Source organism: Ammospiza nelsoni, chromosome 7, assembly GCF_027579445.1.
Source record: "Ammospiza nelsoni isolate bAmmNel1 chromosome 7, bAmmNel1.pri, whole genome shotgun sequence".
In the NCBI taxonomy this organism is placed as follows: Eukaryota; Metazoa; Chordata; class Aves; order Passeriformes; family Passerellidae; genus Ammospiza; species Ammospiza nelsoni.
This window is the reverse complement of record NC_080639.1, coordinates 2,910,425-2,933,264: the sequence shown is the minus strand read 5'-3', so window position 1 is coordinate 2,933,264 and position 22,840 is coordinate 2,910,425. Positions and strand designations below refer to the sequence as shown.

Sequence of the window (22,840 nt, the reverse complement as noted above, 5' to 3'; positions counted from 1 at the left end):
CATTGCCTCCTCTCCTCTTTCCTCAGAGCCTTCAGGGCTGGTAGCTGAGGTCCTGAGCCGCTGCCATGTCCCTGTCCAGGCTCTCCCTTGTCCTAAACACACCCCTGACCCAGTTCATTCCCAAACCACTTCCCTGCCTCTTCCTTTCTCTGTGCTTTCAGCCCATTGAAGTCTCTTCTCCTGCTTCCCGTCCCCCTCTGGCACAAGTCCTTGTGCTCATCAAAACATTGATCTCATGGGCTGTAGCCTTGCCAGCATTATAAGGCCACTGCTCTTCCAAGCATTTTATTTTTCCCCTCCTCTTACAAACACAGAAACAATTTTTATTTTTATTTTCTTCGTTCAGCTTGCTCTCACTATTTTTCAGGCTGAAATGAGAGGATTAATTCCTGCTTTCCTGCTGACAGTTGTGAAAACGAGCTAATTTCCAAGTGTCAGGATGCTGATCCTTCTCTCATTCAGTTCCCAAAGAAGGTAATAAAAGAACTATAAGAATAAATCGCTGTAGCAGATGCAGCACATGGGCATATGGTGGTCTATTAATTCCCTATGTTCCACCCAGCTTTTAAAATAAATCAATAAATGTTGATAAAACACTAGAGAGCATGCAGGGTTTTTCCCCTCCACCCATCTTTTCCTGCTCTGGACTCTCTGATGGTTAATTTTGGCAGGTTTTGGACAACCTCAGAGTTTCCCCATGGAAATGAACACTCACAGGCCTGCCTCCCTCTTTCTTCACACTTGGGGATTGTGTTCCCAGCTGGTTTTATTCCTTGGAGGCAGTCCCTGGCACAGGCTGTCCACAGGGCAGTGCTGGAGTCCCCATCCCTGGAGGGATTGAAAAGACAAGTGGATGTGGCACCTGGGGACATGATTTAGTGGTGGCCTTGGCAATGCTGAGGGAACAGTTGGATTTGATGATCACAGAGGGCTTTCGTTGATTTTATGGTTCTATCAAATAGGTCTTTGTTTGGAATTTTGTACTGATCCTTGTCCCTGTTTAAAGGTGTGTCAGAGGTGTTTAGGAGCTGCCCTTCCTCAGCTTGGCTTCCACAGCTGCTCTGGGCAGTGCCAGGGCCGCCCACCCTCCCAGGGAACAATTCCTCATTCCCAATATCCCATCCAGCCCTGCCCTCCTCCAGCTTAAGGCTGTTCCCCCCTTGTCCTGTCACTCTGTGCCCCTGTGAAAATCTCCTTTCCTTGCTATGGATCCTGAACAAGCAGCAAAGGCAGGAGGGAGAATGCTTTTTCCACCCTCAGCTAAAGGAAAGCTTTTGGCAGTAGTGCAGTGGAAATTAAAGTTCAATCTTTCTATTAGCTTAAGTGGAAATTGTTAAATACTCCAGGATGCTGTCATTCTCAGACTTAGGACTACACTTGGAAGTTTTCTGGGGACGTTTCTGCCCTTTTTTAAAATCATTTTCTGGGTCCTTGATTTGCTCCTCAACTTTTTTAAGCTCTTCACAACAAAAAGTCTTCGTGTTGGGTTTTTCATAATTCTTTCACTCTTCTAAGTGCTGCTTGAGAGCTCCAACCTGTCAATATTAACACAGAATCCATAGGCCAGGACCTTGTGTTTTATGCTGGTTTAGTGAGTGATGTTCCCTTTTATTTGAGAACTGCAGATGCTTCAAGAAGCCTTTTACCCTTTGGCAGCAGAGCTGCTGGAGTGCTCTTGGTGGCCAGGCTGGAGCCTGGCTCCTTGCTCTTCCCAGGGATTGGACAGACAAAAACTGGTGAAAAATTGAATGATAAAATCTCAGGATATCCTGAGTTGGAGGGAACCACAAGGATCATCCAGTCCAGCTCCTGGCCCTGCACAGGACACCCCAACAATCCCACCCTGTGCCTGAGGGTGTTTCCCAAATGCTCCTTGAACTATGGATAAGGTATGTATGACTAGAATTTCCAGCTGGGATTTTGAGTTGAAATGAAAATGGTTTATTTCTGAGAATCTGTGCAAAGGCTCTCTGTCCTTTGGAAATATAAAGTCAGCTTTGACTGACTTGTTCCTGCTACTTCAAAATATGGGTTTTAATTTGTATTACATTGTATTAGATTAGGTGGAGGGGGTTGTTTATTATTATTATTTTGTTTTAATTAATCCTTTTGCTGGTCTGCAGGCACAGTTGTTTTGCTTCAATCAAAAAGTTATCGCAGAGGCAGAAATGAGATGCAGGAGCAAGATGGGGAAGGGAAGGCTTCTGACAGGAAAGCAGGAGAGGGACTTCTCACAAAGCCTTGGAATGATGGGATGGGGGGGATTGGTTTTAAGCTGAAGTAGGGCTGGTTTTGATGAGATATTGGAGAGAAATCCTTCATTGTGAGAGTGGGCAGGCCCTGGCACAGGGTGCCCAGAGCAGCTGTGTCTGCCCATGGATCCCTGGAAGTGTCCAGGGCCAGGCTGGATGGGGCTTGGAGCAGCCTGGGATAGTGGAAGGTGGGGCTGTGTCTCCTTAAGAGGGAAGATCCCTAAACTGTATGTAAACAAGAGCTCCTTGGATCTGTGTGTTTCCAAACTGCAGGTTCAAAGTCCTTTGTGGTGGTTTTTACACAGAGCATCTACTTCTGAGGAGAGATGATGATTTTGTGTGTGCAGAATAAAACCCACCAGCTTGTGTTTCTAATGGTGTCCACAGAGTAAAAGGAGCTTTGCCTCAGGTGGTTTTACTTGTGGTTTTTGATGTGTGTTTAGGGAACCTGGCCTGAGGTGCTGCCACACTGGAATCCTGGAGTCACTTCTGAACCCCTCGTGACAAGACGGACACTGAGGGGACACTGGAGAATGGCCAGGGCAGGGAATGGAGCCCCAGGAGCAGCTGAGGGAGCTGGGAAGGGACTCAGCCTGGAGTAAAGGAGGCTCAGGGGGGCCCTTGTGGCTCTGCACAGCTCCTGACAGGAGGGGACAGCCGGGGTGAAGAGGACAGGAACAGAGGGAACGGCCTCAGGCTGGGCCAGGGGAGCTTTAGGATATTGGAAATTAGGAGAAATTTCTTCCCTGAAAGGGTGATCAGGCACTGGACCAGGTTTCCCAGGGCAGTGATGGAGTCACCATGCTTGGGAGGGAGAAGGTATGTGGATGTGGCACTTGGGGGCATGGTTTGGGGCCTGTTCTGAAAACCCCCATTTCTGTGCCCCCATCCTGGTGCCCTTTTTGCTCTGCCTTTTCCCCACTAGCTGAGGCACAGTGCAGGGCTGGTGTCCCCAGCACTTGTGGCCATGGAGCTGCCTGTGCACGTCCTGCAAAGCCCCTCCTACCCATGGGCTTGTTTGAGTGGAAATACAGTGAATCAAGGAGAGACCAGGCTGGAGGACACCAAAGAAACTCAAAACATCCCCCCCAAACTCCCCTGTCTTCTACATCTCCTTCCAAGCGTGGAGGGAATTATTCAAACTGTCTGAACTAATCTCTAACCCCACACATCTCTTTGGAGCTCCACTTAGCTCCAGATGATGGAATTTGTGGTGGTAATCACAATTTAAGAAGCAGTACAATAACCTGGCAGCCTGTTAATAGTTTGTTCTCTTCCTGGCACAGTACAGTTTTTAATTTCTTGTGGTGAAATAATCAGCTGTCCTTTCAAGACTTCAAGGTGCTGCTTCTGCTTCCTGCTGTGTTTTTTGAGGACATGGCACTTGGACTGAGAGAACTGTGTGCACAGCATATCCCAAACTGCTGGAGAACCCTCCCATGCCCTGTTTTGTTGCCTGACTTTTGGAAGGACAGGGGAAAGCAGGAGCAGCTGGTCCCTGGGTGATCCCCCCTCTGGTGGGACAAAGCTCTGGTGATGGCTCTCACTTCTTTGGCTGCTTTGCTCAAAAGCCTGTGGGTACTGTGAAGTCTCCTTTTCACAGGCAGAGATTCCCAAGCAAAGCTGAAACCTCCAAGGACTAGGAAGATGTTTTTTAACCAGCTGTGTCCCATTTTCTTACTTTTTTTCACCTTTCCTAAAGTTTGTGCTGCCCATCTCCCTACTCACAGTAATTCTACATCCTCTGCCCTGGGAGCTGCCTCTTTTGCAGTCAGCTCTCAATTCCTTATCCTCTTTTTACCTTTCCTGCTGGGTTTTGGTGGCTGACACTGATCAATGGATTTTATTGATGGTGGACAAGACAGATGGAGTGTGCATAGCAGGAGTATTCTAGGAAATAAAATTGCTAAAAGTAGAGGAGATGCTTCTGATCTGTAACAGTGTTGTACAAGCACATTGGTGTCTTGTGCTGGAAATGTGAAAAGGTGATTAAGTATAAAATATTTTGGGTCTCACCCATTCATTATAAATGGCAGCTGAATTTGTTTTGAGGCAAAGTTATTCCAGACTGTGCATGTGGCACTTGGGGACATGGTTTAGTGGTGGAGTTGGCAGTGTTAGGGGAATGGTTGGGCTTGGTCTTAGAGGTTTTTCCAGCTTTAATGATTCCATGATTTGGTAGGAGACCAGTGACTGGCAGGGTGGCAGGTTGTCTTGGTTTGGAAAGCCAGGAGTCTGCTAAGGAAGGCAGGAGCCTCCCCTGAAATGGAGAATGTAAACCCTCCCCACCCCTCTGAATTGCTGTAAATTTTAAATTAAGGGGCTCTCAGGCAAAAATATGGGAGCAGGAAATAACAGTTCTTTAATAGGGAAAAGAAAAAAAAAAAATAAAAGGATAAAATAAACAATGCAGTAGACTAGAACAACACTGCCAGAGTCAGAACCCAGCCTGACACCCTGTGGGTCAGGCTGTTGGTGGCAGTCCCATTGGAAATGTGGCTGCAGCCCTCCTGCAGTGTCAGGGGTGGTTCTGTTGGAGCAGGGGGATCTGTAGAGAAGGATGTATGCTTCCTCTGGAGATCCAGTGGAAGGAGAGGCAGCTGCTGTTCCTCTGGGGAATCCTGTGGAGAAAGCCGTGCTGGTGTCTCACAAACCTCTGGATTATATCTGGGTAGCAATGCTTGGCTCCTCCCTCTGGGCTCACATCTCCCAATGGGATGTTCTAGTTCTTATCAGCCATGCAGTGACATTCAATAGTCTGTTATCAGCAATGTCCCCTCCCCAGGGAGGTGTGAATGTGGTCACTCAGAGAGAGAGATAAAGAAACTGCCCACTTGACAAAGGTAATCTGCCATACAGATGGGAATGGAAAACATCTTGCATTGCAATCTTCAACACAGGTCTGGGGTAGGAGGTCTGGAAAAGTGGCTTGGGGGAATGCTGCCATTCCTTGAACTCAGCGTTTTCTCTGGGTTCCCATTCTTTTCCATGTTAAAAATGAGACACATCAGATGGGGGAATTTGGGCATGGGTGTTGTGTGGCACTGAAGGGCATTTAGGGCTGGGGAAGCCAAAGTCTGTGGTACCTTCATGAGCCAAGGAATACAAATGTCTCAGGAGGATCATTGTTATCCAGAGCTGTTCATCCTCATCCAAGAGCCTGTTTCTGCTCTCATATGGTCTCATAGGATGGGAGTGCTGACAAATCACAGCATCATGGGATGGTCTTGGTTGGGAGGGACCTTAAAACTCATCCAGGTCCACCATCTTCCGCTATCCCAGGCTCTTCCAAGCCCCGAAGTCCAACCCGGCCTTGGGCTCTGCCAGGGATCCAGGGGCAGCCACAGCTGCTCTGGGCACCCTGTGCCAGGGCCTGCCCACCCTCACAGGGAATTCCTAATTCCCAACATCCCATCCATCCCTGCCCTCTGGCAGTGGGAAGCCATTCCCTGTGTCCTGTCCCTCCAAGCCTTGTTAAAATCCAGAGCTTTGGGGTTTGTGCCTCTGTTGTAAGTGGTGGATGTGTTAGGAGCAGCGTGCCTGCCTCCCTCTGGGGGCTGGATGGGACAGGAAGATCTGCTCCAGGCTGGGCTTCCCACAGCCTGGGAACACACTGAGGCTCTGTGTGCTGCTGAGACAGCTGGGTGGAAGGGATCCACATAAATCAAGATACCAGGAAAACAAGCACAGCATCTGCAGCACAAAGGGAAGGCAGAAGCATGAGGCTGGATATGTGGTTGGGACACTTTTGGAAGTGCCTGGCTTTCCTTCCTTCAGTTGGAAATCCAGCTGCTGGGCTGCATTTTTTTCCCTGCTGCATTCTTCATTTGGAGCATTGTTTGTGCTACCCTTGAACGGTGACTGCCGAAGCTTCTTCACTTGTGTGGGCAGCCCTGGAAGTCTGTTTTCTATCTTTCAGAAGATTCCAGCTAGTTAGGGTTCCTTTGTCAATCAATTTTCTCTTGTTTACCAGGGTATTAGGAGGCTGGAATAGAAGCAGTGTGTGTTTTGCCTTAGGAAACATCAGCAGCCCAGTCACCATTCCAGAAATTCCACTCAACTCGTTTTTTTTCCCATCTGTAGCAAAGCTCACAAGGATTGTGAACGCTGTAAATGTAAATCTGAAAAGGTCAAACCTCATGTATGCTGGAGACAGGAGTAGAGGACGACATTGATGCAGGGGTACAGTGAATTTCAAACTGTGGCTTGAGAACAAGATGTTCAAAAAACCTGTCCAAGGACATGCCTTGGGTATCGAGGAGGAGTTTGAGGGAAAGCAGTGAGGATTTATTTGTGTTACTTGATGGCTTCTTAACACGCAGCAGAGAGGGAGCAAACCACAGGGTGAGGCTGGAGATGAGGAAAAGGTTCTTTCCCCAGAAGGTGCTGGCACTGCCCAGGCTCCCCAGGGAATGGGCACAGCCCCAAGGCTGCCAGAGCTCTGTGAGCATTTGAACAACGTTCTCAGGGATGCACAGATGGGATTGTTGGGTGTCTGTGCAGGGCCAGGGCTGGACTCCATGGGCCTTGTGGGTTCCTTTCAGGATGTCCCCTGGCTCTTTGAAAGGCTTTGGATTGGATGAGTCCTTGTGCAGAGCTGCAGCTCTGCCTTGCTGCATTTCCAATCCCAGGAGTGAACACACCCGTACCCAGCGCCGAGGGAATCTTATCTGCATTGACAAATGTCAAGTGTTTTCAGCTGCTCCTTTGCTCGTGCTGCACAAAGGATGAACGATTCCTGCTGGCTGGGGATTGAAATGTGGGCCAGGATTGATTTTTTTGGGGAGGCCATTGATTGGCACTGCTGGCTTGATGGCAATGTCAGCACGGCAGTGCCTCCAGCCAGCAAAAGGCAGGGGATGGATTCTCCATCAGTGGCTGGAGGAAGGCAACCCAGACGTAGCTGTTGGTGTAAAACACTGAAGGATGCAGTCAAAACTAATGGAGGTATTTGCTGTTTAGCAACTTTGTAGTCACTGTGGTTTCTTATTTTAAACATCCAGATAGGATAATATGTTCAGGCTCACAATGTGCACTGGTTCTAGGGAATGAGAAAACTGAGCCTCCTTTTCTCCAGGTCCAGCACATTTGGGTTTATTATGTGGAGCCCACTTCCCTATTTGCTGATCATATTTTCAACGTTTTTCCCCTCCCATGATAAGCAGGGACCTCTTGGCTGCAGAAACTCTAAAGGAATTCTGATGGATTTCTGGGAGGTGCCAGCTGAATTTTGGTTGGGGCACACAGAGGGCTATGGAAGGCATGGCTTTAAGGCGAGAAATGGGAGATAAATAACTGCAGATTAAGAAAAAAAGCCCTGAAAACAAAACCCAAAATCATCCCTTTTTTGCCTGACTGCTTCTGAGTAAATGGTGCCTTAAGGAGTAACTGAAGTAGTAAACCCAAGTATCTTAATTTACACTTTTCTACTTGCAGTGATGAAGCAAAACCCAACATAATGACACAGAAATGAGTTCAAATTTGAACTGGAGCAATGTGGGCTAGTGGAAGGTGTCCCTGCCCATGGCAGGGAGTTTGGAACTCGATGAGCTTTCATGTCCCTCCCAGCCCAAACCACCTACTCACAATTACATCTGGAGACCTCTGCTGAGTGCTCTTTAGAACACCAATTTCCTTTGGTAACACACAAAAAGTATTTCATCATGCTGATTGTTCACTCAGAGGGATCCTCAGGGACTCAGAGGTCCCCTGGGTGTTGCAGCTCCTGAGATTCCCGATTCCCTGTGAAGGCTGTCTCCAGACAGACCTGGAGCAATCCACTTACGGAAGTGCAGCCCATGAGGAGGTTTGGTGCTGTTCAGCCCCCTGTGAAGGCTGCACATTGGGGCTAAAATTTCTGTGCCCTAAAGGAACAGACAACAATGCTCATTAAAATGCTTTTTAGTTTGTTTTCTCCTCTTTGTCACATTATTTTGAACACCAAGTCCAGCGTTGAGGCTGCACTCAGAGATGGTTGGACTCAATGATCGTGGAGGGTCTTTCCAACCTTTTCTGCAATTCCATGATTTTGGGTTGGCCTTGTGTTAAGACACACTTGCTTCTCCTTGGCTTGGAAGCAGGAGTTGCTCATCTACACACCAGGAATTAGAAATATCCATTTTCAAAATGTGCCGTTCTCGTGTTACTGTGTTTAATGCAATTTAAAATGCTTTTACTAAAGCAAATCCATATTACTGGAATTATCTACTATTACTAGATTAGATCGCCATGGAATAATGATCCATTGTGGTAAGGCAAGCCCATTATGCATTGCAGGAGCATTTCAGCTGCTGTGAACCCCTTATGTGCAATAGAACCAGAATAAAGGGAATTTTTGAGCGTGAGGGAGTTGGGGATTGTGCCTTTCTGGTGGCAGTGGTGAGAGTTTCCTCTCTTGGAGCTTTCTGCTGCTTTCCATCATCATCAAAGGAGGTGCTGAGGGTGGGTGCTGGGAGCTGTCCTCTGGGTTGGGATTTGGTGGTCTCCATCCAGAGTTCTCTGTTGAAAGTGTCCAGCTTCTTCATGGCTCTAGTTTAAGGGCAGTAATTCCCACAGAAATGCTTAGTTTGTGTATTTTACAGTAAAACAGTCCTTTTGATGAATGACTCCACGTTCTTATCTTTAGTTAAAAGTCACCCTTGGTGCTTGGAACTTTTGAGGGGTTTGTTTCTTTTGAGGGTGAAGAGCCAATGGTGAAGTTTGGATTATGGTTGCTTTAGAGATGACTGGTTTTAATTGCATGATCAGTTTAATTGCCGTTTGTGTACTTCCTTGATGATTTTGATTTTGACCAAGCACTATCTCCAGTTTTGTTTTGAGCACCCTGAATTAGCATGTTGGGACAGGATTTTGATTTCTGGGCACCAGTAGCTTTTGGTCCAAACTTTGTGCTCAAACTTACTCAATTTTTATGTGCACCTGCTTGAAATCTGAGCAAAGCAAGGAGAAAACTTGTCCTCCTCCCTTTTTGAGACTGAGAGTGGCATTCAAACATGACATTGTTGTCTCCAGCAGGCGTGGGGTGATTTGCAGTTCAGGCTGCTCATAAGCATGGTCATGTGGTATTTTCTGGGGTCCCCTGTGGTAGGAAGGAATGAATTTGACTCTGTATTCTTAGAAAGCTAATTTATTGTTTTATGATATTATATTAAAGGATGCTATACTGAAACTATACCAAAGAATAGAGAAAGGATACTTAGAGAAGGCTACAAAGAATGATAATGAATCTCAAGACTCTCTCCAGAGTCTGACACAGCCTGACTGTGATTGGTCATTACATTAAAACAAATCACATGAAACAATCCTGCCTGTTGGATAAACAATGTCCAAACCACATTCCAAAGCAGCAAAACACAGGAGAAGCAAATTACATATTATTGTTTTCCTTTTTCTGTGAGGCCTCTCAGCTTCCCAGGGGAAGAATCCTGGGCAAAGAGGAGAGGATTTTTCAGAAAATATGATGGTGACACGGTCAGCTGGTCTGTGATCCTTAAAAGGTTGGACCAAAAGGATTTTTCTCTGCTGAGCCACAGATGTTCTGCTGTTACAGGCTTGGATGTGATATTGTATGTGAAGATGAGTTTTCCATCGTGAAAGATGGTGGGTGTAGCAGAAAGGGTGATGGAGCACTGGGAAGGGTTGGGGCTGAAAGCCTTTGGAGCCTAACAGCCACTGCTCCATCAAACCCAAGGTCTCTGATCTGTTTGCTGACCATCCTGTTTCCATGTCTCCAGATTTATTTTCCTCAGTGAAATATCCCCCCTTTTTTCCCCTCTGCCCTTTCCAATTCTGCGACGTGCTCAGGCAGCTCCCAAGGCCAGAAGGCATCTGCTTAGTCCTGAAATCCTGCATGGTTCCCGTTGCCAGCAGTGTCCAGGGAGGGCTCCAAGCCTCAGTTTCCTTTGCCTCAGTTCTCCCTGCAGTCTCTACTGCATCCAGGAGTTTTTCCTGGGTTAGCAGAATTGTTTAATAAGTGTCCTCAAGTCCCTTTTCTGCACTGGAAAGGATCAGAACCTACATTTGAAATAGTTCATGGAATCACAGAATCCCTAGAGCTGAAAGGGACCCACAAGAATCACAAAGCCCAACCCCACAGACACCAGCAATCCCACCCTGTGCATCCCTGGGAATGGTGTTCAAACCCTCCGGGAGCTCTGGCAGCCTGGAGCTGTGCCCATTCCCTGGGGAGCCTGGGCAGTGCCAGCACCTTCTGGGGGAAGAACCTTTTCCTGAGATCCATCCTAAGCCTCCCCAGAACCATCACTTGTGTGGAACAGCCTTATTTAGCTCATGTGCTAGCCAGGCATGGGGCTGAAAGGCAATCCATGCTCTGTGCTTCCCATCACATACAGCTTGTTCCCTTCTGGAAGGAGGGAAGCCTTTTCTTCCCATGGCATCTCATTAGCTTGAACATCATGTCCTGTGAGCGTGTGGGCAGGAGCTGGAGCCTCATTTGAAGCTGTGGAAGAGCCAGGCTATCTTTCAGCTGGATTTCTTCCTGACAGTTTATTCATCCAGAGAGAAGGGAAAATTAAGCAGGCTACTGAACCTTCTCTCCTGCCTTGAAAATGTGCTTCGCCTCTCTCCCACTGCTGACAATTGCAGATAATTTCAAGGTGTTTTTCCCACCCTCCCCCTCCCTCTCCTTTGCTTCATTCTTGTATCAGCAATCAGTTGTGAAAAACCTGCTGGAGCATTTGGATCAGAGGGGCATTCTGCCTGTGGGTTTGTGGCTCTCCAGCGGGGATGTGTGTGTGTGTGTGTGCTGAATAGCGGGTGATTGGGGAGTGGCCGGGTGCCAGCAGCACCTCTCCCGCTGAATGCTGAGGGAGTCCTGGGGAGCTGGCTTTTTTCACTGTGCTCAAGTTCACAGGACCTGTCTCAGCAGATTAAACGCCTCACTTTGATAGTGCTGATCTCCTGGAGAAACATTTAACCGGGAGGGTGGAATCCTGCCTTCATCCTGCTCGCCTCCCAAGAAGGATGGGAAATTTTATCCACTTTTGTTAAAAGGCTGCATTACAAGTTAAAACCAAAAGATCCCCAGCAGCACACAGGGAGCAGGAACATTTTGCAGAATGGCTCTGGAAAGAGCCTGTTGGTTGAACATAATATTCCAGAGTGAAGTTAAATGCTTGGACTATGCTAATTTCTTGAGGACAGTCACCTTTTCAGATGGATTGCACCGTGCAGATGGTGGCAGATTGTGCCCTCCTCCACTCCTGCCAGGAGCGTGTGCTCACTGACAGAATCAAAGCAGCAAAAGGATGAAGCTCTCCAGAAGAGTTGATGAATCTCTTGCCTTTAAAATTGAAGTGCTTTGTGCCAGGGAAAATATCTATGAATATATTTATAGTCATGAACAGCGGAGTCTGGGCTCCTTCATTGCAAGTGGGAAAATTGCTGTTCCACCAAGTCTGTGAAAGTGGAATCTACTTTTAGATGCTTTGAAATGGGAGTCTGTTTTTTTTAATCTGGGTTTTAAAAATATCTGAAGTCCAAATTTTAGAAATCTGTACATAATTGACATGAAGATGATATATAGAGACAATCTAAGCTGGCAGGTGTTATGGAATCACAGAATCCAGAGGGGTGTGGGTGGGAAGGGACCTTAAAGCTCATCTAGTGCCACCCCCTGCCATGGGCAGGGACACCTTCCACTATCCCAGGCTGCTCCAAGCCCCAGTGTCCAGCCTGGCCTTGGGCATTGCCAGCGATACAGGGTGGGGCACCCTGTGCCAGGGCCTGTCCACCCTGCCAGGGAACAATTCCTAATTCCCAATATCCCCTCCATCCCTGCCCTCTGGCAGTGGGAGCCATTCCCTGTGTCCTGTCCCTCCATCCCTTGTCCCAGTCCCTCTCCAGCTCTCCTGGAGCCCCTTTAGGCCCTGGAAGTGTCTTTGAGCTCTCCCTGGAGTCTTCTCTTCCTCATCTCTCCCAGCCTGGCTCCAGAACAGAGGGGCTCCAGCCCTTGTGCTCAGGAACAGGTAGATGGGGATGTTATCAGGAACAGATAGATGAGGATGTTTTTCCTGCTGCCTGGTGTGATCTTGGTGGCTCTCTATGGGACAAGGCTGGGATAGGGGGGATGTGAGGTGCTGATCCTGCAGGGAGCACCTTACCTGGCACTGATGTGACATCCTGCAGATGCCGCGTGGAGTCCCGCAGCGAGCTGTGTGTCGGGCTTTGCCCTGCGCTGGGCAGGGGGAGCTGTCACCGTGCACAGGAGAGAGCCCGAAACAGAGCTGGCTCCGGGACACAGCCCCATGCATGCCTGGGAACGGCACCGGGGGCGGTGCCTGCCCGGGAAAGCAGAGCTCGGGCTGGGGCTGGCCCGGCGGAGCCGGCAGGGCTGGAGCGGAGCGGGCAGGGCTGAGTGCGGCTCTGTCCCTCGGGAATGGTCAGGACTCTGCGCTGCCCCCGCAGCGCTGCCGGACCCCGCGGTGTGCCAGGTGCGTGGGGGCATTCCCTGGGTTCCCCTCCCTCCTGAGCCATCCTCGGGGCCCAGCGTGCCACGATTGATCTCTGGGTGTTGTTACCTTTAGGGGTGTGGAAGAAAAAGCTGGGATTTTTCAGATTTGTGTTTGGTTGAGTCCTGTCCGTCCTCCCAGGGCTGCTGAGGGATAGCCAGGATAGTTAGGAGTGTAGGGTTTAATGAGGGTGAGGTTATGGATAGTAGTGGGATTGGAGGGAGTTTTATGGCAGTGGATAGGAGGAGGCTAATTTTACCTGGCTTTCTGTAGTTACTTCCTATGGGCCAAACGAGCTGATTTCGAAACCAGCTATGGTGAAATGGAATGCAAACCAGCATTAAATACATGTTGTTTTTTTTTTTTTCACTTGGAAGAAAAAATAGGCACAAAAAAAATGTTGCATACATTCTCTTCCTTTAAGGTGTTTTGTTTTTTCTTCCCTGCATTCTTTGTTGGGGGGCACTGGGCGGGGGGGGGGGGGGGGGGGGTTTCTGGCTTTCCTTGCCCAAGGGGAAGAGAAGCAAATCTGGAATGGGCAGCTCCTGCTTCCTGCTGTAATGATGCCAGGGAGCCTTAACCTCTTTCATGGGTTACTCCGAGCCTCTGCTCACTTGCATTTGCATGTCAAGGATTATTTGATTCCCCTGCATTTCCAAAGTGACACATCTCTTCAGTTTTGTGTGGATGAAGTCATCGGAGTCTGCTGAGGAGGCTGAAGATTGTCATGTTTAGGAGGAGTTGCTTTATCCTCCCACTGCAAAGAATTAAGGAAAATAATGGCATAGGAAGTGGAACACAATGCTTCCAGGGTTTAGCATTTGAGAAGTGGTGTCTTGTCATTTGGATATCAGTCTGTCAACGCCTTGAGGACCACAGCTTCCTGTTTAAACGCTTCTTAGGTATTTTGGCTTCTAGGATAACTTCCTAGTAATAAATTAAATGTTGCTTTTTGTGTTAACAGCTGCTGAGCATTAGAGTCCCAGGAGGGTTTGGGTTGGAAGGGACCTTCAAGACCATGCAGTTCCTCTGCCATGGCCAGGGTGCCACTCACTGGATCAGGTTGCTCAGAGCTCCGTCCAGCCTGGCCTTGAACTTTTTTATTTTTCCTTTTATGCTTTTATGTTGATGCTAACCAAACTGTGACCTGCTGGATTTATTTTTGCAAGGTCCAGGGTAAGAGAGCAGTAAATGATGGGCCTGGGTATCTTCAGGTCCTTGTGAGGTATTTGTGTGCATTCTAACGGAAAAGGAAGCTTGAACCCCATCCTGGTTCTCTCTGGCAAGGTGCTGGGTGCTGGGGTGGGCTCCTGGCTTTGGTGGAACTCCTCCACTGACCTCTGGACTCTGGAATGTCTCTGGAGCAGTCAGGATTGTCAAGGGCATGAGGGAGACTTGCTATTCCATATGTACCAGCCTCTTCCAGAACTGAGGAAGCCACCAGCCTGACCTACTTCCTACTGCATCCAAAGCAAGGAGTCAGAATGAAGGCAAATTAAAAATATATGTACATACACCAGCCCATCCTGGTGATGGTGATACATATATTGTATATGTACATGTATTGTGATGTCACCCGCTGGCAAGGCAAGGTGGCTCACTTCAATAGTAATCCTAATAATTAAAGAATTACCCTATATGAACGGGATTGGATTAATTTCCATCCAAATGGGTGTTTTGATAACTCACACAAATCCGTCCCTTTTTCACTTGTCTCCCCTCCTCCTGTCCCCCGTTCTGCCCCTGTGTGGCTGCAGTGGTTTTGATTTCACCATCCCCCTGTAAAGCAGGAGTAAATAGTGCTTCAAGGCTGGCTTTGCTGTTTGGAGTTCCAGGGGCTGGGTTTTTACAGTGCTTGCAGTCGGTTCCAGCTGAAGCCATAATTGGTATTTCGGCCTGAGAGCTGCTGTAAATCTCCGAGAAGGGAAGAGAAGGATGCTCTCATTTTGTTAGGCTGCCTCTCTTTCGGATGCAGAGTGCATCTTCCAGCTCTCTGGGCTAATTAAAATGCCATTACAGTACATGTGGTGCTACAATACAGTCTAGGGAGACTTCCAAAAATAGATCCTTGAGTGCAGACAAATTAGAGAGGAAATATGCACTGAGCATTTTCTCATAGGTTTAAAGAGAAATAATCCATTTGCTGTCCTAATTGCTTTCTTGTAAATGTTGAAAGATTTTTTTTCCCCCCCTCTGTAAATTTTGAGTGAGCAGACAAATAAATAACGCATCCATGATAATTAGTGTTCTCATTACTAATATTGTAACTTGTCACACACATTTGATATGCAAGTCAGGGTGTTGCAGTGGCCTGTGCTGAACGGTCAGGGGTGGAGATTTTGTATTCCTCAGCCAGCCTGTTTTAGCTGCCTGGCATCCCAAGGCTCCAAGGGCAGCGCATGATCTGGTTTTTAAATTCAGCCAAACGCTCGAGCAGAGCCACCCACGGACCCTCCCCAGATCCTGCCAGGAAGTAAAGCAGAGAAATCCTGTTTGCACATTGTCCTTCCCCCCAGCCCAGCTCGGGTACAACATGCAGGCTGCTTTTTATAGCCTGGTGTACTGTGGGTACTGAGAGCAGGGGGGAAAGAAACCCCACGTCCCTGTGCCTGCAGGAGATTCATGGAATTGCTGTGGGCTGACACGTGTAATGGAGACAGCACAGAGCTGCTGGGCACTGCCAGGACCAGCCAGGAGCTCCTGTGTGCTGCAGCCTGATGCAAAGGGACGAGGCTTGTGCTGGCTTGTAGAATCCCACAATGATTTGGGACCTCAACGCTCACCCTGTTCCGCTCCCTGCCGCCGTCCCAGGTGGCTCCAAGCCCCATCCAGCCTGGCTTGGGCACTGCCAGGGATCCAGGGCAGCCACAGCTGCTCTGGGCACCCTGTGCCAGGGCCTGCCCACCCTCTGAGGAAATTCCCTGCCTGCTCAGGAGCCCCTGGTTGCTGCTGTGCAGTGCGGTGCTGTCCAGAATATTTATAAGCAAAGGAAACAGAAGTTGGTCGAGTGGTCTCAAACTCACAGAAAACTGCTCATCCTGAGGAAAATCTCTGGGCCACTCTGTTGTCTTCCCTCCGTGGAGAACAGGCTGATGCTGGCAAAGATAAGTTCTGCAGCCCCTCTGTCTCATTTTTAAAAATTTTCTCTCTGAGGTTTCCCCTTGAACCTTTCATGTTCAGGTGTTGAAGCTAAAGCTGTGGCCACCGAGGCTGCCATGTCACCTTGCCCGTGCCCCTGGTGGCACATCCAGGAGGAAACTGGGATCCTCTGCATCCTCACTGAATGCAGAGTGCTTGGTTTTGGAAAATCCTTTGTCTTTTCCTTGCTTGGCCAGGTGTTTCCCATTTGTAGTTGCACTTTTTTCTGTCATTATCACAGCAGGGAGGTTTTACTCCTTTGTCACTGCATCCCCCATCTTTTTTTTTTTAGTTTTAATTCTGCATTTCAAAGGGACAAATCTGAGTCAGTAATGCTGATTTTCTCTGCCTCTTGCTCCAGCCTTTCTCCCTGTCTCTCCTAAAGTTTTACTTCTACACCTCTGTAAAACTTTTCCTCTACTCTGGTTGTCCTTTAAAGATAATTTTTAGTTGCTCATTGCTATGCTCCAGGAATTCAGGTAGGCCAGGATGATTTGCATCAGGTTGAAAGATCTGAATAAATGGAAAACTATTTAAATAACCTCTTCGTTCCCAGTTCTGCCCTGCATTTTAAAGCTCATCAGAGTTAATTATAGTCAGGCTGCTTGCAGTTTTCTCTAAGACCTCACTGAATGTTTCAGCCTTCCATTTCTCTTCATTTCTTGTCTTTTTTAAGTGGAGAAGTTGCATTTCCCAGTCTTCATCTGGTTTGGTTTTGCCCTGGATGATCTCAGAGGTCTTTTCCAATCTTGACAATTCTCTGGTTCTGCTGCTTCATCTTTTCTGAGGGTTCTTATCTGTCATGTTTCTGCTTTATTCTGGACTGAACTTATAAATATTTTCTCTTTGTTTTGCTATTTTCAACTTCTTTCAAACCTGCAAACTCAACTACTTCCAAACCTGTCCTGGCTATATTCTCTGAATAACTTAACTCTTTGGAACAGATTAAGATAAAAACCAAAGTGTTCAAGTTTCCATCAATGAATTATGGCTTCATCTTGTTAATTAATGACTAGAAATGCCCATCTGGAAACGAAGCTACACAAAATGTTCCCTGACTCGAGCCATGAATCAGCCAGGCTGGTGTCTGCTTCCCTCCAGGCTCCGTGGACAGAGCACTTTGTGGCAGAGTTTTGGGGAAATCATCAGAATGATTCACAGAGAACCAATTGGAGAGGATGGTTCCTTGCCAAATCTGTTTAGTAGCTCAGCACCAATTTGGCCAGCAGAGAGCTGGGGAATATTTTGTAGCTTGTCTGGGCTGTCTCAGTACTCAAACCAGGGCTTTTGACTTGTGAGGAGAGTCAAAACCCTGACTGCAAGTGCTCCAGCAGCTCCACATCCTTGTGCTGAGGCAGGACTCCAGAGATTTAGAGCTTTATTTTTATTTTATTTTATTTATTTTTTTTTTAATTTCATTTAATTTCATTTTACTTTATTTTTATTTTATTTTATTTTATTTTATTTTATTTTATTTTATTTTATTTTATTTTATTTTATTTTATTTTATTTTATTTTATTTTATTTCATTTTATTTCATTTTATTTTACTTTATTTTATTTTATTTTATTTCATTTTATTTTATTTCATTTAATTTCATTTTATTTTATGGAGTGTTATTTGCACAGCAAAGACCAAGAACCTTGGTCTTGGATAGCTTGGTTTTGCTTCAAGTGTTTTAGCTGTCAGTGCTTTAAAAGATGTTCCTGAATGTTCTGCTGTGATTAATCTAATCCTCATTTTGAAACAAAGATTGGTTTATGGGCATGGGAGTTTTTTTAATGAGTGTAAAAAAGAATGTACTTTATTTCTTACCATTAAACAAGTCTTAAAAATTCCCCAAATTGACCTGGATTTGTTTCACAGAGAACCTGGCTGCTGCTACATGGCTCTGTTTTGTCTCCATGGGTTCTTCTCCTGTGAAGGAACATCTTTATCTGAAACTGCCCAGCAGAGAAGCTGAGAATGCCCTGCTCCCCAGGAAAACTGGGAATTTTCCTGGGCTGTGCTCTCCACTGACCCTGGAGTGCCTGATGGCTTGATTATATTTTAAATAGTGATGTTTTGCTCTTCCCCTTCTGTCTGGGTATGGTCATTGGAGGTGAACCCAGGCAAGACATGGAGAAGTCCCCAGAAAATCAGAGAAAGCAGGGAGAAGAAAACAAATATTAACATTTTTGTAACGCTGTCCTTTGCCTGAGAGAGATGGGGTGGCTTCTTTGATGTCTCCAGACAGGGTTTGGCTTGATCCTATCAGAGCTGCAGCACAGAAAGGGGTTGGAGGGGAAAAGTGAGACAGGCTGGCAAAGGTGGAACAAATAGGTTTGAGATAAATTTTCTGTGTCCCAGGGTTCGTAATTACACTGAAAACATAATTTAGCATTTTTTGCTTTGGCTTTTCTGGGAGGGGAATGGGTGACTAGAAACTCAGGTGTGGCAGTCTCCAACACTGGTTGTTCTGTTTAACTCTACCTGGATGCAAGATACAATCTTGGAAATATTTTAAATAGGGAACTGCTTCAGCAAGATGGATTTGTGCATCTCATTTACAAAGTATGTTTTTAATGCCTTTCTGAAATCTAAACTTATGCAAAATGGGGCTTGTTATGCATGTCTCTGCATTTTAATCTCCTGCAGTGATTTGTCAGTTTTCCTTAACATCTCCCTGGCATATTCCAGCCATTCCTCAACTTTGCTACGTGGGGCTGCGTGTGTCTTAGCTCAGCTCCCCCAGCAAGGAAGGAGGCACAGTTCTCTCTGGCAAGGTCTGGGAGCTGACATGCCTATTTTCTCAGCCTGGGATCAGCACCACTTGTGGACTTAAAGACCAGGAAGCCCTGAGTGCAATTTGGGATAGAGTCTTCTTTATTTTCTGCTGGGAATGTTCTCATTTCCATTGATTCCTTGTGTTTCTGCTCTGCATCGATAATTGGTTGCTGATTTTTTAAAATTTTTTTTTCTGCTTGGAATGGCTAAAAATAGCTCAGCTACCCAAAGTGTTGATGTGATTTTATTTTCTTTTTCCCTCCTCTTTCCAGATGGGCTTTCTGGCAGAGACCAGCCAGTGGAGCTGTTGAATCCACCTCGAGTGAACCACATGCCCAGCTCTGGTAAGGAAAAAACCTCCTATTCAAGCTCATTCCTGTTCTGGGGGGTGCAGGAAAAGGCTCTGCAGCTCTGCCTTGTGAGTAGGAGAGCAGAATGCAAATGCAGAGTGCTGGAACACAGTCTGTTAGGACTTGCACACCTCTGCTTTCCCAGGCTGGGAGAGTGGGATTTGGGAAGGGAGCACAGCAGCCCTGGGAGTCTTGCAGGGGGCTGAGGGGAGCCCAGCCTGGTGGGAGATGCTTGGTTTGCCTTAGAAGGGAGAGGAGAACAAAGCAGCATCTGAAGGAGTCCCTTCCCAGCCCAGAAGGAGCTTTTGGAGCTGGTGCTCTCATTAGGGAGAAGGAGCAGGGAGCCAAGGCCGGGCTGATCAAAGCGTGTCACGCTGGGCTCTGGGCTGTTTGCTGTTCTGCCTCTCCCAATGATCCTGCCACGGCCTCTCCTGGGGCTTGTCCTCCTGCTCCTCATCCTGCCTGCTCCCTGCCCAGCTGGGAGAGCTCTTGGAGCTCAGGGCTGCAGCTCTACAAGTGATGGAAAGCAAAGTTCTGCTCCTAGTACGTGGAATTCTGAGGGGAAACAATCTGCTGCTGGCTTTTCTGTTTCCCCCTTCTCTCTCTCCCTGGTACAAGCAGATATTTTTACCAGGGGTGAGAGGATATAGCAAACATTATCTACTCTTGCAGGGAGCAGCTCAGATCTTCCAAACCCCCAACTTTCCCTTCTCTTCTGCCTTCCAAAATGCCCTCAGGCCCTTTTCTATTAAGGATGAGATCCTGCAGAAGATCTGAGCACTTCTGGTAGTGCCAGTTGGAAAGATGTAAACGAAGTTTATTCAAAACAACTTTAGTACACTGGGAGGGGGAGAACAAAAGTGGGCTGTGACCTAACCTAGATTTTTGTGGACTTGAATGCCTGTTTGGAGACGGAAACCTTCAAGGAGGTAGAGTTGTTGCATTGGGGGGAAAAAAGGAAGAGATGGTTGTTTACCAGGCACGGGCGTTTGGCTTTGGATGCTGAGAAATCCCTCTCCCCTCTGTGTGCTCCCAAACGTGTCTGTCAGGTAAGGGAGGTTCTATTTCCCTAACCCTCAGAGGGATTCTCATTTTCAAGTCACTGTGCTGGACAGGTTTTACTGTGCACCTCAGTGGTGAGCCAGGCTGGGTTTTGTGGCTCTGTGGATCATGGCCAGCATTGTGGAGGGGATGGGTTTGAATCTTCTATCCCTTTATTTTGGGGGTGATTTTGTTTGCTGGTTAAGTTTAATGTTTCCTTTGGGGGTGTTTCAGGCCAAAGACTGGTGCTGGTTAAGGGCTTGGGGAACTTGCTGGGAGAGGCTGTCCTGGCTGCTTTTCCCCAGGTGGAATGAGGCTGTTTGATGGAGCCAAGCAGGATTTAGGGAGTTCTTGCTGTTTGGACTCCATTTTGAGTGTTTTCCATAACTCACCTCTGTGCTTTTGGGAGAACACTGAGGCAGAGATCCCTGGGGAGCTGTGCTGGTGTGGAGTGGGTGGGATGAGAGATGGGCAGTGCCTCTTTGGCAAATGGTTCTCCAGTAACTGAGCTGTGGGAATGGAATTCAGGCTGGGAGAGCTGGGGGGGCTCACCTGGGGAGGAGAAGGCTCCAGGGAGAGCTCAGAGTCCCTGAAGAGGCTCCAGGAGAGCTGGAGAGGGACTGGGGACAAGGGATGGAGGGACAGGACACAGGGAATGGCTCCCACTGCCAGAGGGCAGGGATGGATGGGAGATTGGGAATTGGGTATTGTTCCCTGGGAAGGACTGGGATGAAATTCCCAGAGCAGCTGAGGCTGCCCCTGGATCCCTGGAAATGTCCAAGGCTAGGCTGGACACTGGGGCTTGGAGCAGCCTGGGATAATGGGAGATGTCCCTGCCCATGGCAGGGGTGGAATGGAATGACCTTGAAGATCCCTGAGCCCATTCTGGGATTGCCATGCCTGGCTTATATCATTCTTGCCTTCAGGAGTTTGCTGTGCAGATCTTTCTGAGGGAAGAAAGGAGAAGTAGCACCAAGCATTGCTCTGGAAAAACAAGTTGTGTGTGGGATTGCCGGGTGGTGTTCCAAGGCTCAGGCACGACTGAAATAATGGTGTTAAAAAACAGCAGAAGGGAAAATAAAACTGCTTGATTGTGTCTTGGGATATTTTGTTTAAAACATTCTCCTGCCCTGGTCAGGGTAAGGTTGAATAAACTTGAGTGGTCGATGAGCTTTTATGCTGGGTTTCTATTTCAGATAAAATCACTGCGGTGTGCTCGTAGGAAACCAAAATGTTTTTCTCTTCACCACGAACCAAGTGAAGGAGAGGTTTGACCCTTGTTAGTTGTTTTTCTCTGATGTGAAATGGTGAGAAAGTTCTAAAAATCCTCCCTGAAGTGCCGAGCATTTCAACTCCAAACCAAGAAATGTTTACAGCAATTTTATGAAATGGGTTTTAGGAGTGAATTTGCTTGAATAGAACTGAGTTCAGTCATCAGCAGTGAACATTACTTCTGTCTTCTTTTCTGTATAAATGAAGGAGTAATTGGAGGAAGGGAAGCATTTTCTCTTTTCACAGACATATCACCTGTAATTGGTGCTCTGAATTTCTGAGGTGCTCACAGAGGTGCAAGGAGACCAAGCCCCCCCAGCCTACCCTCTGCTCTGGAGTGCAAAAATCATCCTGGGAGAGCTCTGCCTCAGACTCCTGAGGATCACTGAGCCTTTGGCCCGGGGCAGGAAAAGGAATAAATTAACTTTATTGAGCAACCTTGCTTCCCTTAATTCTCTCTTAAATAATCAGAGCCTGGTGAGGCCCTGGTACAGATTTCCCAGGGAAGCTGTGGCAGCCCCTGGATCCCTGGAAGTGTCCAATGCCAGGCTGGACAGGGCTTGGAGCACCCTGGGAGAGTGGGAGGTGTCCCTGCCTTTGGAAAGGAGCTGGAAAGGGATGAGGTCCCTTCCAACACAGAGCATTAAGTGGGAGATTTCAGCTCCCTGCTGCTTTTTCTCCATGTCAGATCTACTTATTCACTCTCACTTCCACAGTCATTCACAAAAATAATAATGTTGATGTATGCAGGAATAAGTGGTTTGTATGAGCCTCTGGACTAATATTGTCCCTTGGTTTTGCAGTCAGAGATTAATCTCTGTCTGTGAGGGAATAATGTGAGGTTTTGTAGTGCCCCAGAAGTAGGTACTCCTCAGAAAGGCTTTCCTTTAGTCTTAAAAATATCCTGATCTATAATATGGACCCCTGGAAGTGTCCAAGGCCAGGCTGGGAGCAGCCTGGGACAGTGGGAGGTGTCCCTGCCCATGGCTGGGGGTGGCTTTGAGTCCCTTCCCACCCAGACCATTCCATGATTCCAAGGTAGCACAGAAACTGCAGCTTAAAGACTTAAAATCAGCTCAAGGTTCTATTTCCTGCAGTACTTATGATTTATTAGTATTTGTCTTTAATTTCCTGCCCTGAGCTAAATGGGCAAACCATGGCCCGTGCAGTGACAATCACAGGAGTGTTTCACCTGCTGGAGGAAAGCTCCAGAGCCATTCCCCAGCAAGGAGAGCCCTGACAGCCCTTCAGCCAGCTCCCCCATTTCCACAGAGGATTTGCTGGATTGTTGTGCTGCTCTGAGAAGCCCTTTGCAGTCAGTAAATTTGGGGTGATTTGTGCAGGAGAGGGGAGGGAGCTGCCACATCTAGAGCAGAGGAGCAGGGAAGTTCAAGCTTCAGAACCTCTTTTCTGGATTAATGCTGTCTCCAGACTCCTGTTCTGTTGGCCATGGGATAATTTAATGTCCTTCTAACTCTGCTTTAGCACTTTGTGCATGTGCGGGGCTGTATGGAAGAGGGATGAGGTTTTTGGCCGCCTCTGTCTCAGCTTC

The 22,840-nt window shown here is 47.5% G+C and overlaps 1 protein-coding gene across 1 annotated transcript in view; it reads left to right on the top strand.

The window, feature by feature from the left end:
• Positions 1-22,840, top strand: part of HDAC4 (histone deacetylase 4) — a 178,613-nt gene that overhangs the window by 54,245 nt on the left and 101,528 nt on the right. The window contains exon 3 of the mRNA XM_059476527.1: positions 18,898-18,969. Coding sequence (XP_059332510.1) covers positions 18,898-18,969 — 72 coding nt within the window. The remainder of the gene's footprint in view (positions 1-18,897; positions 18,970-22,840) is intronic.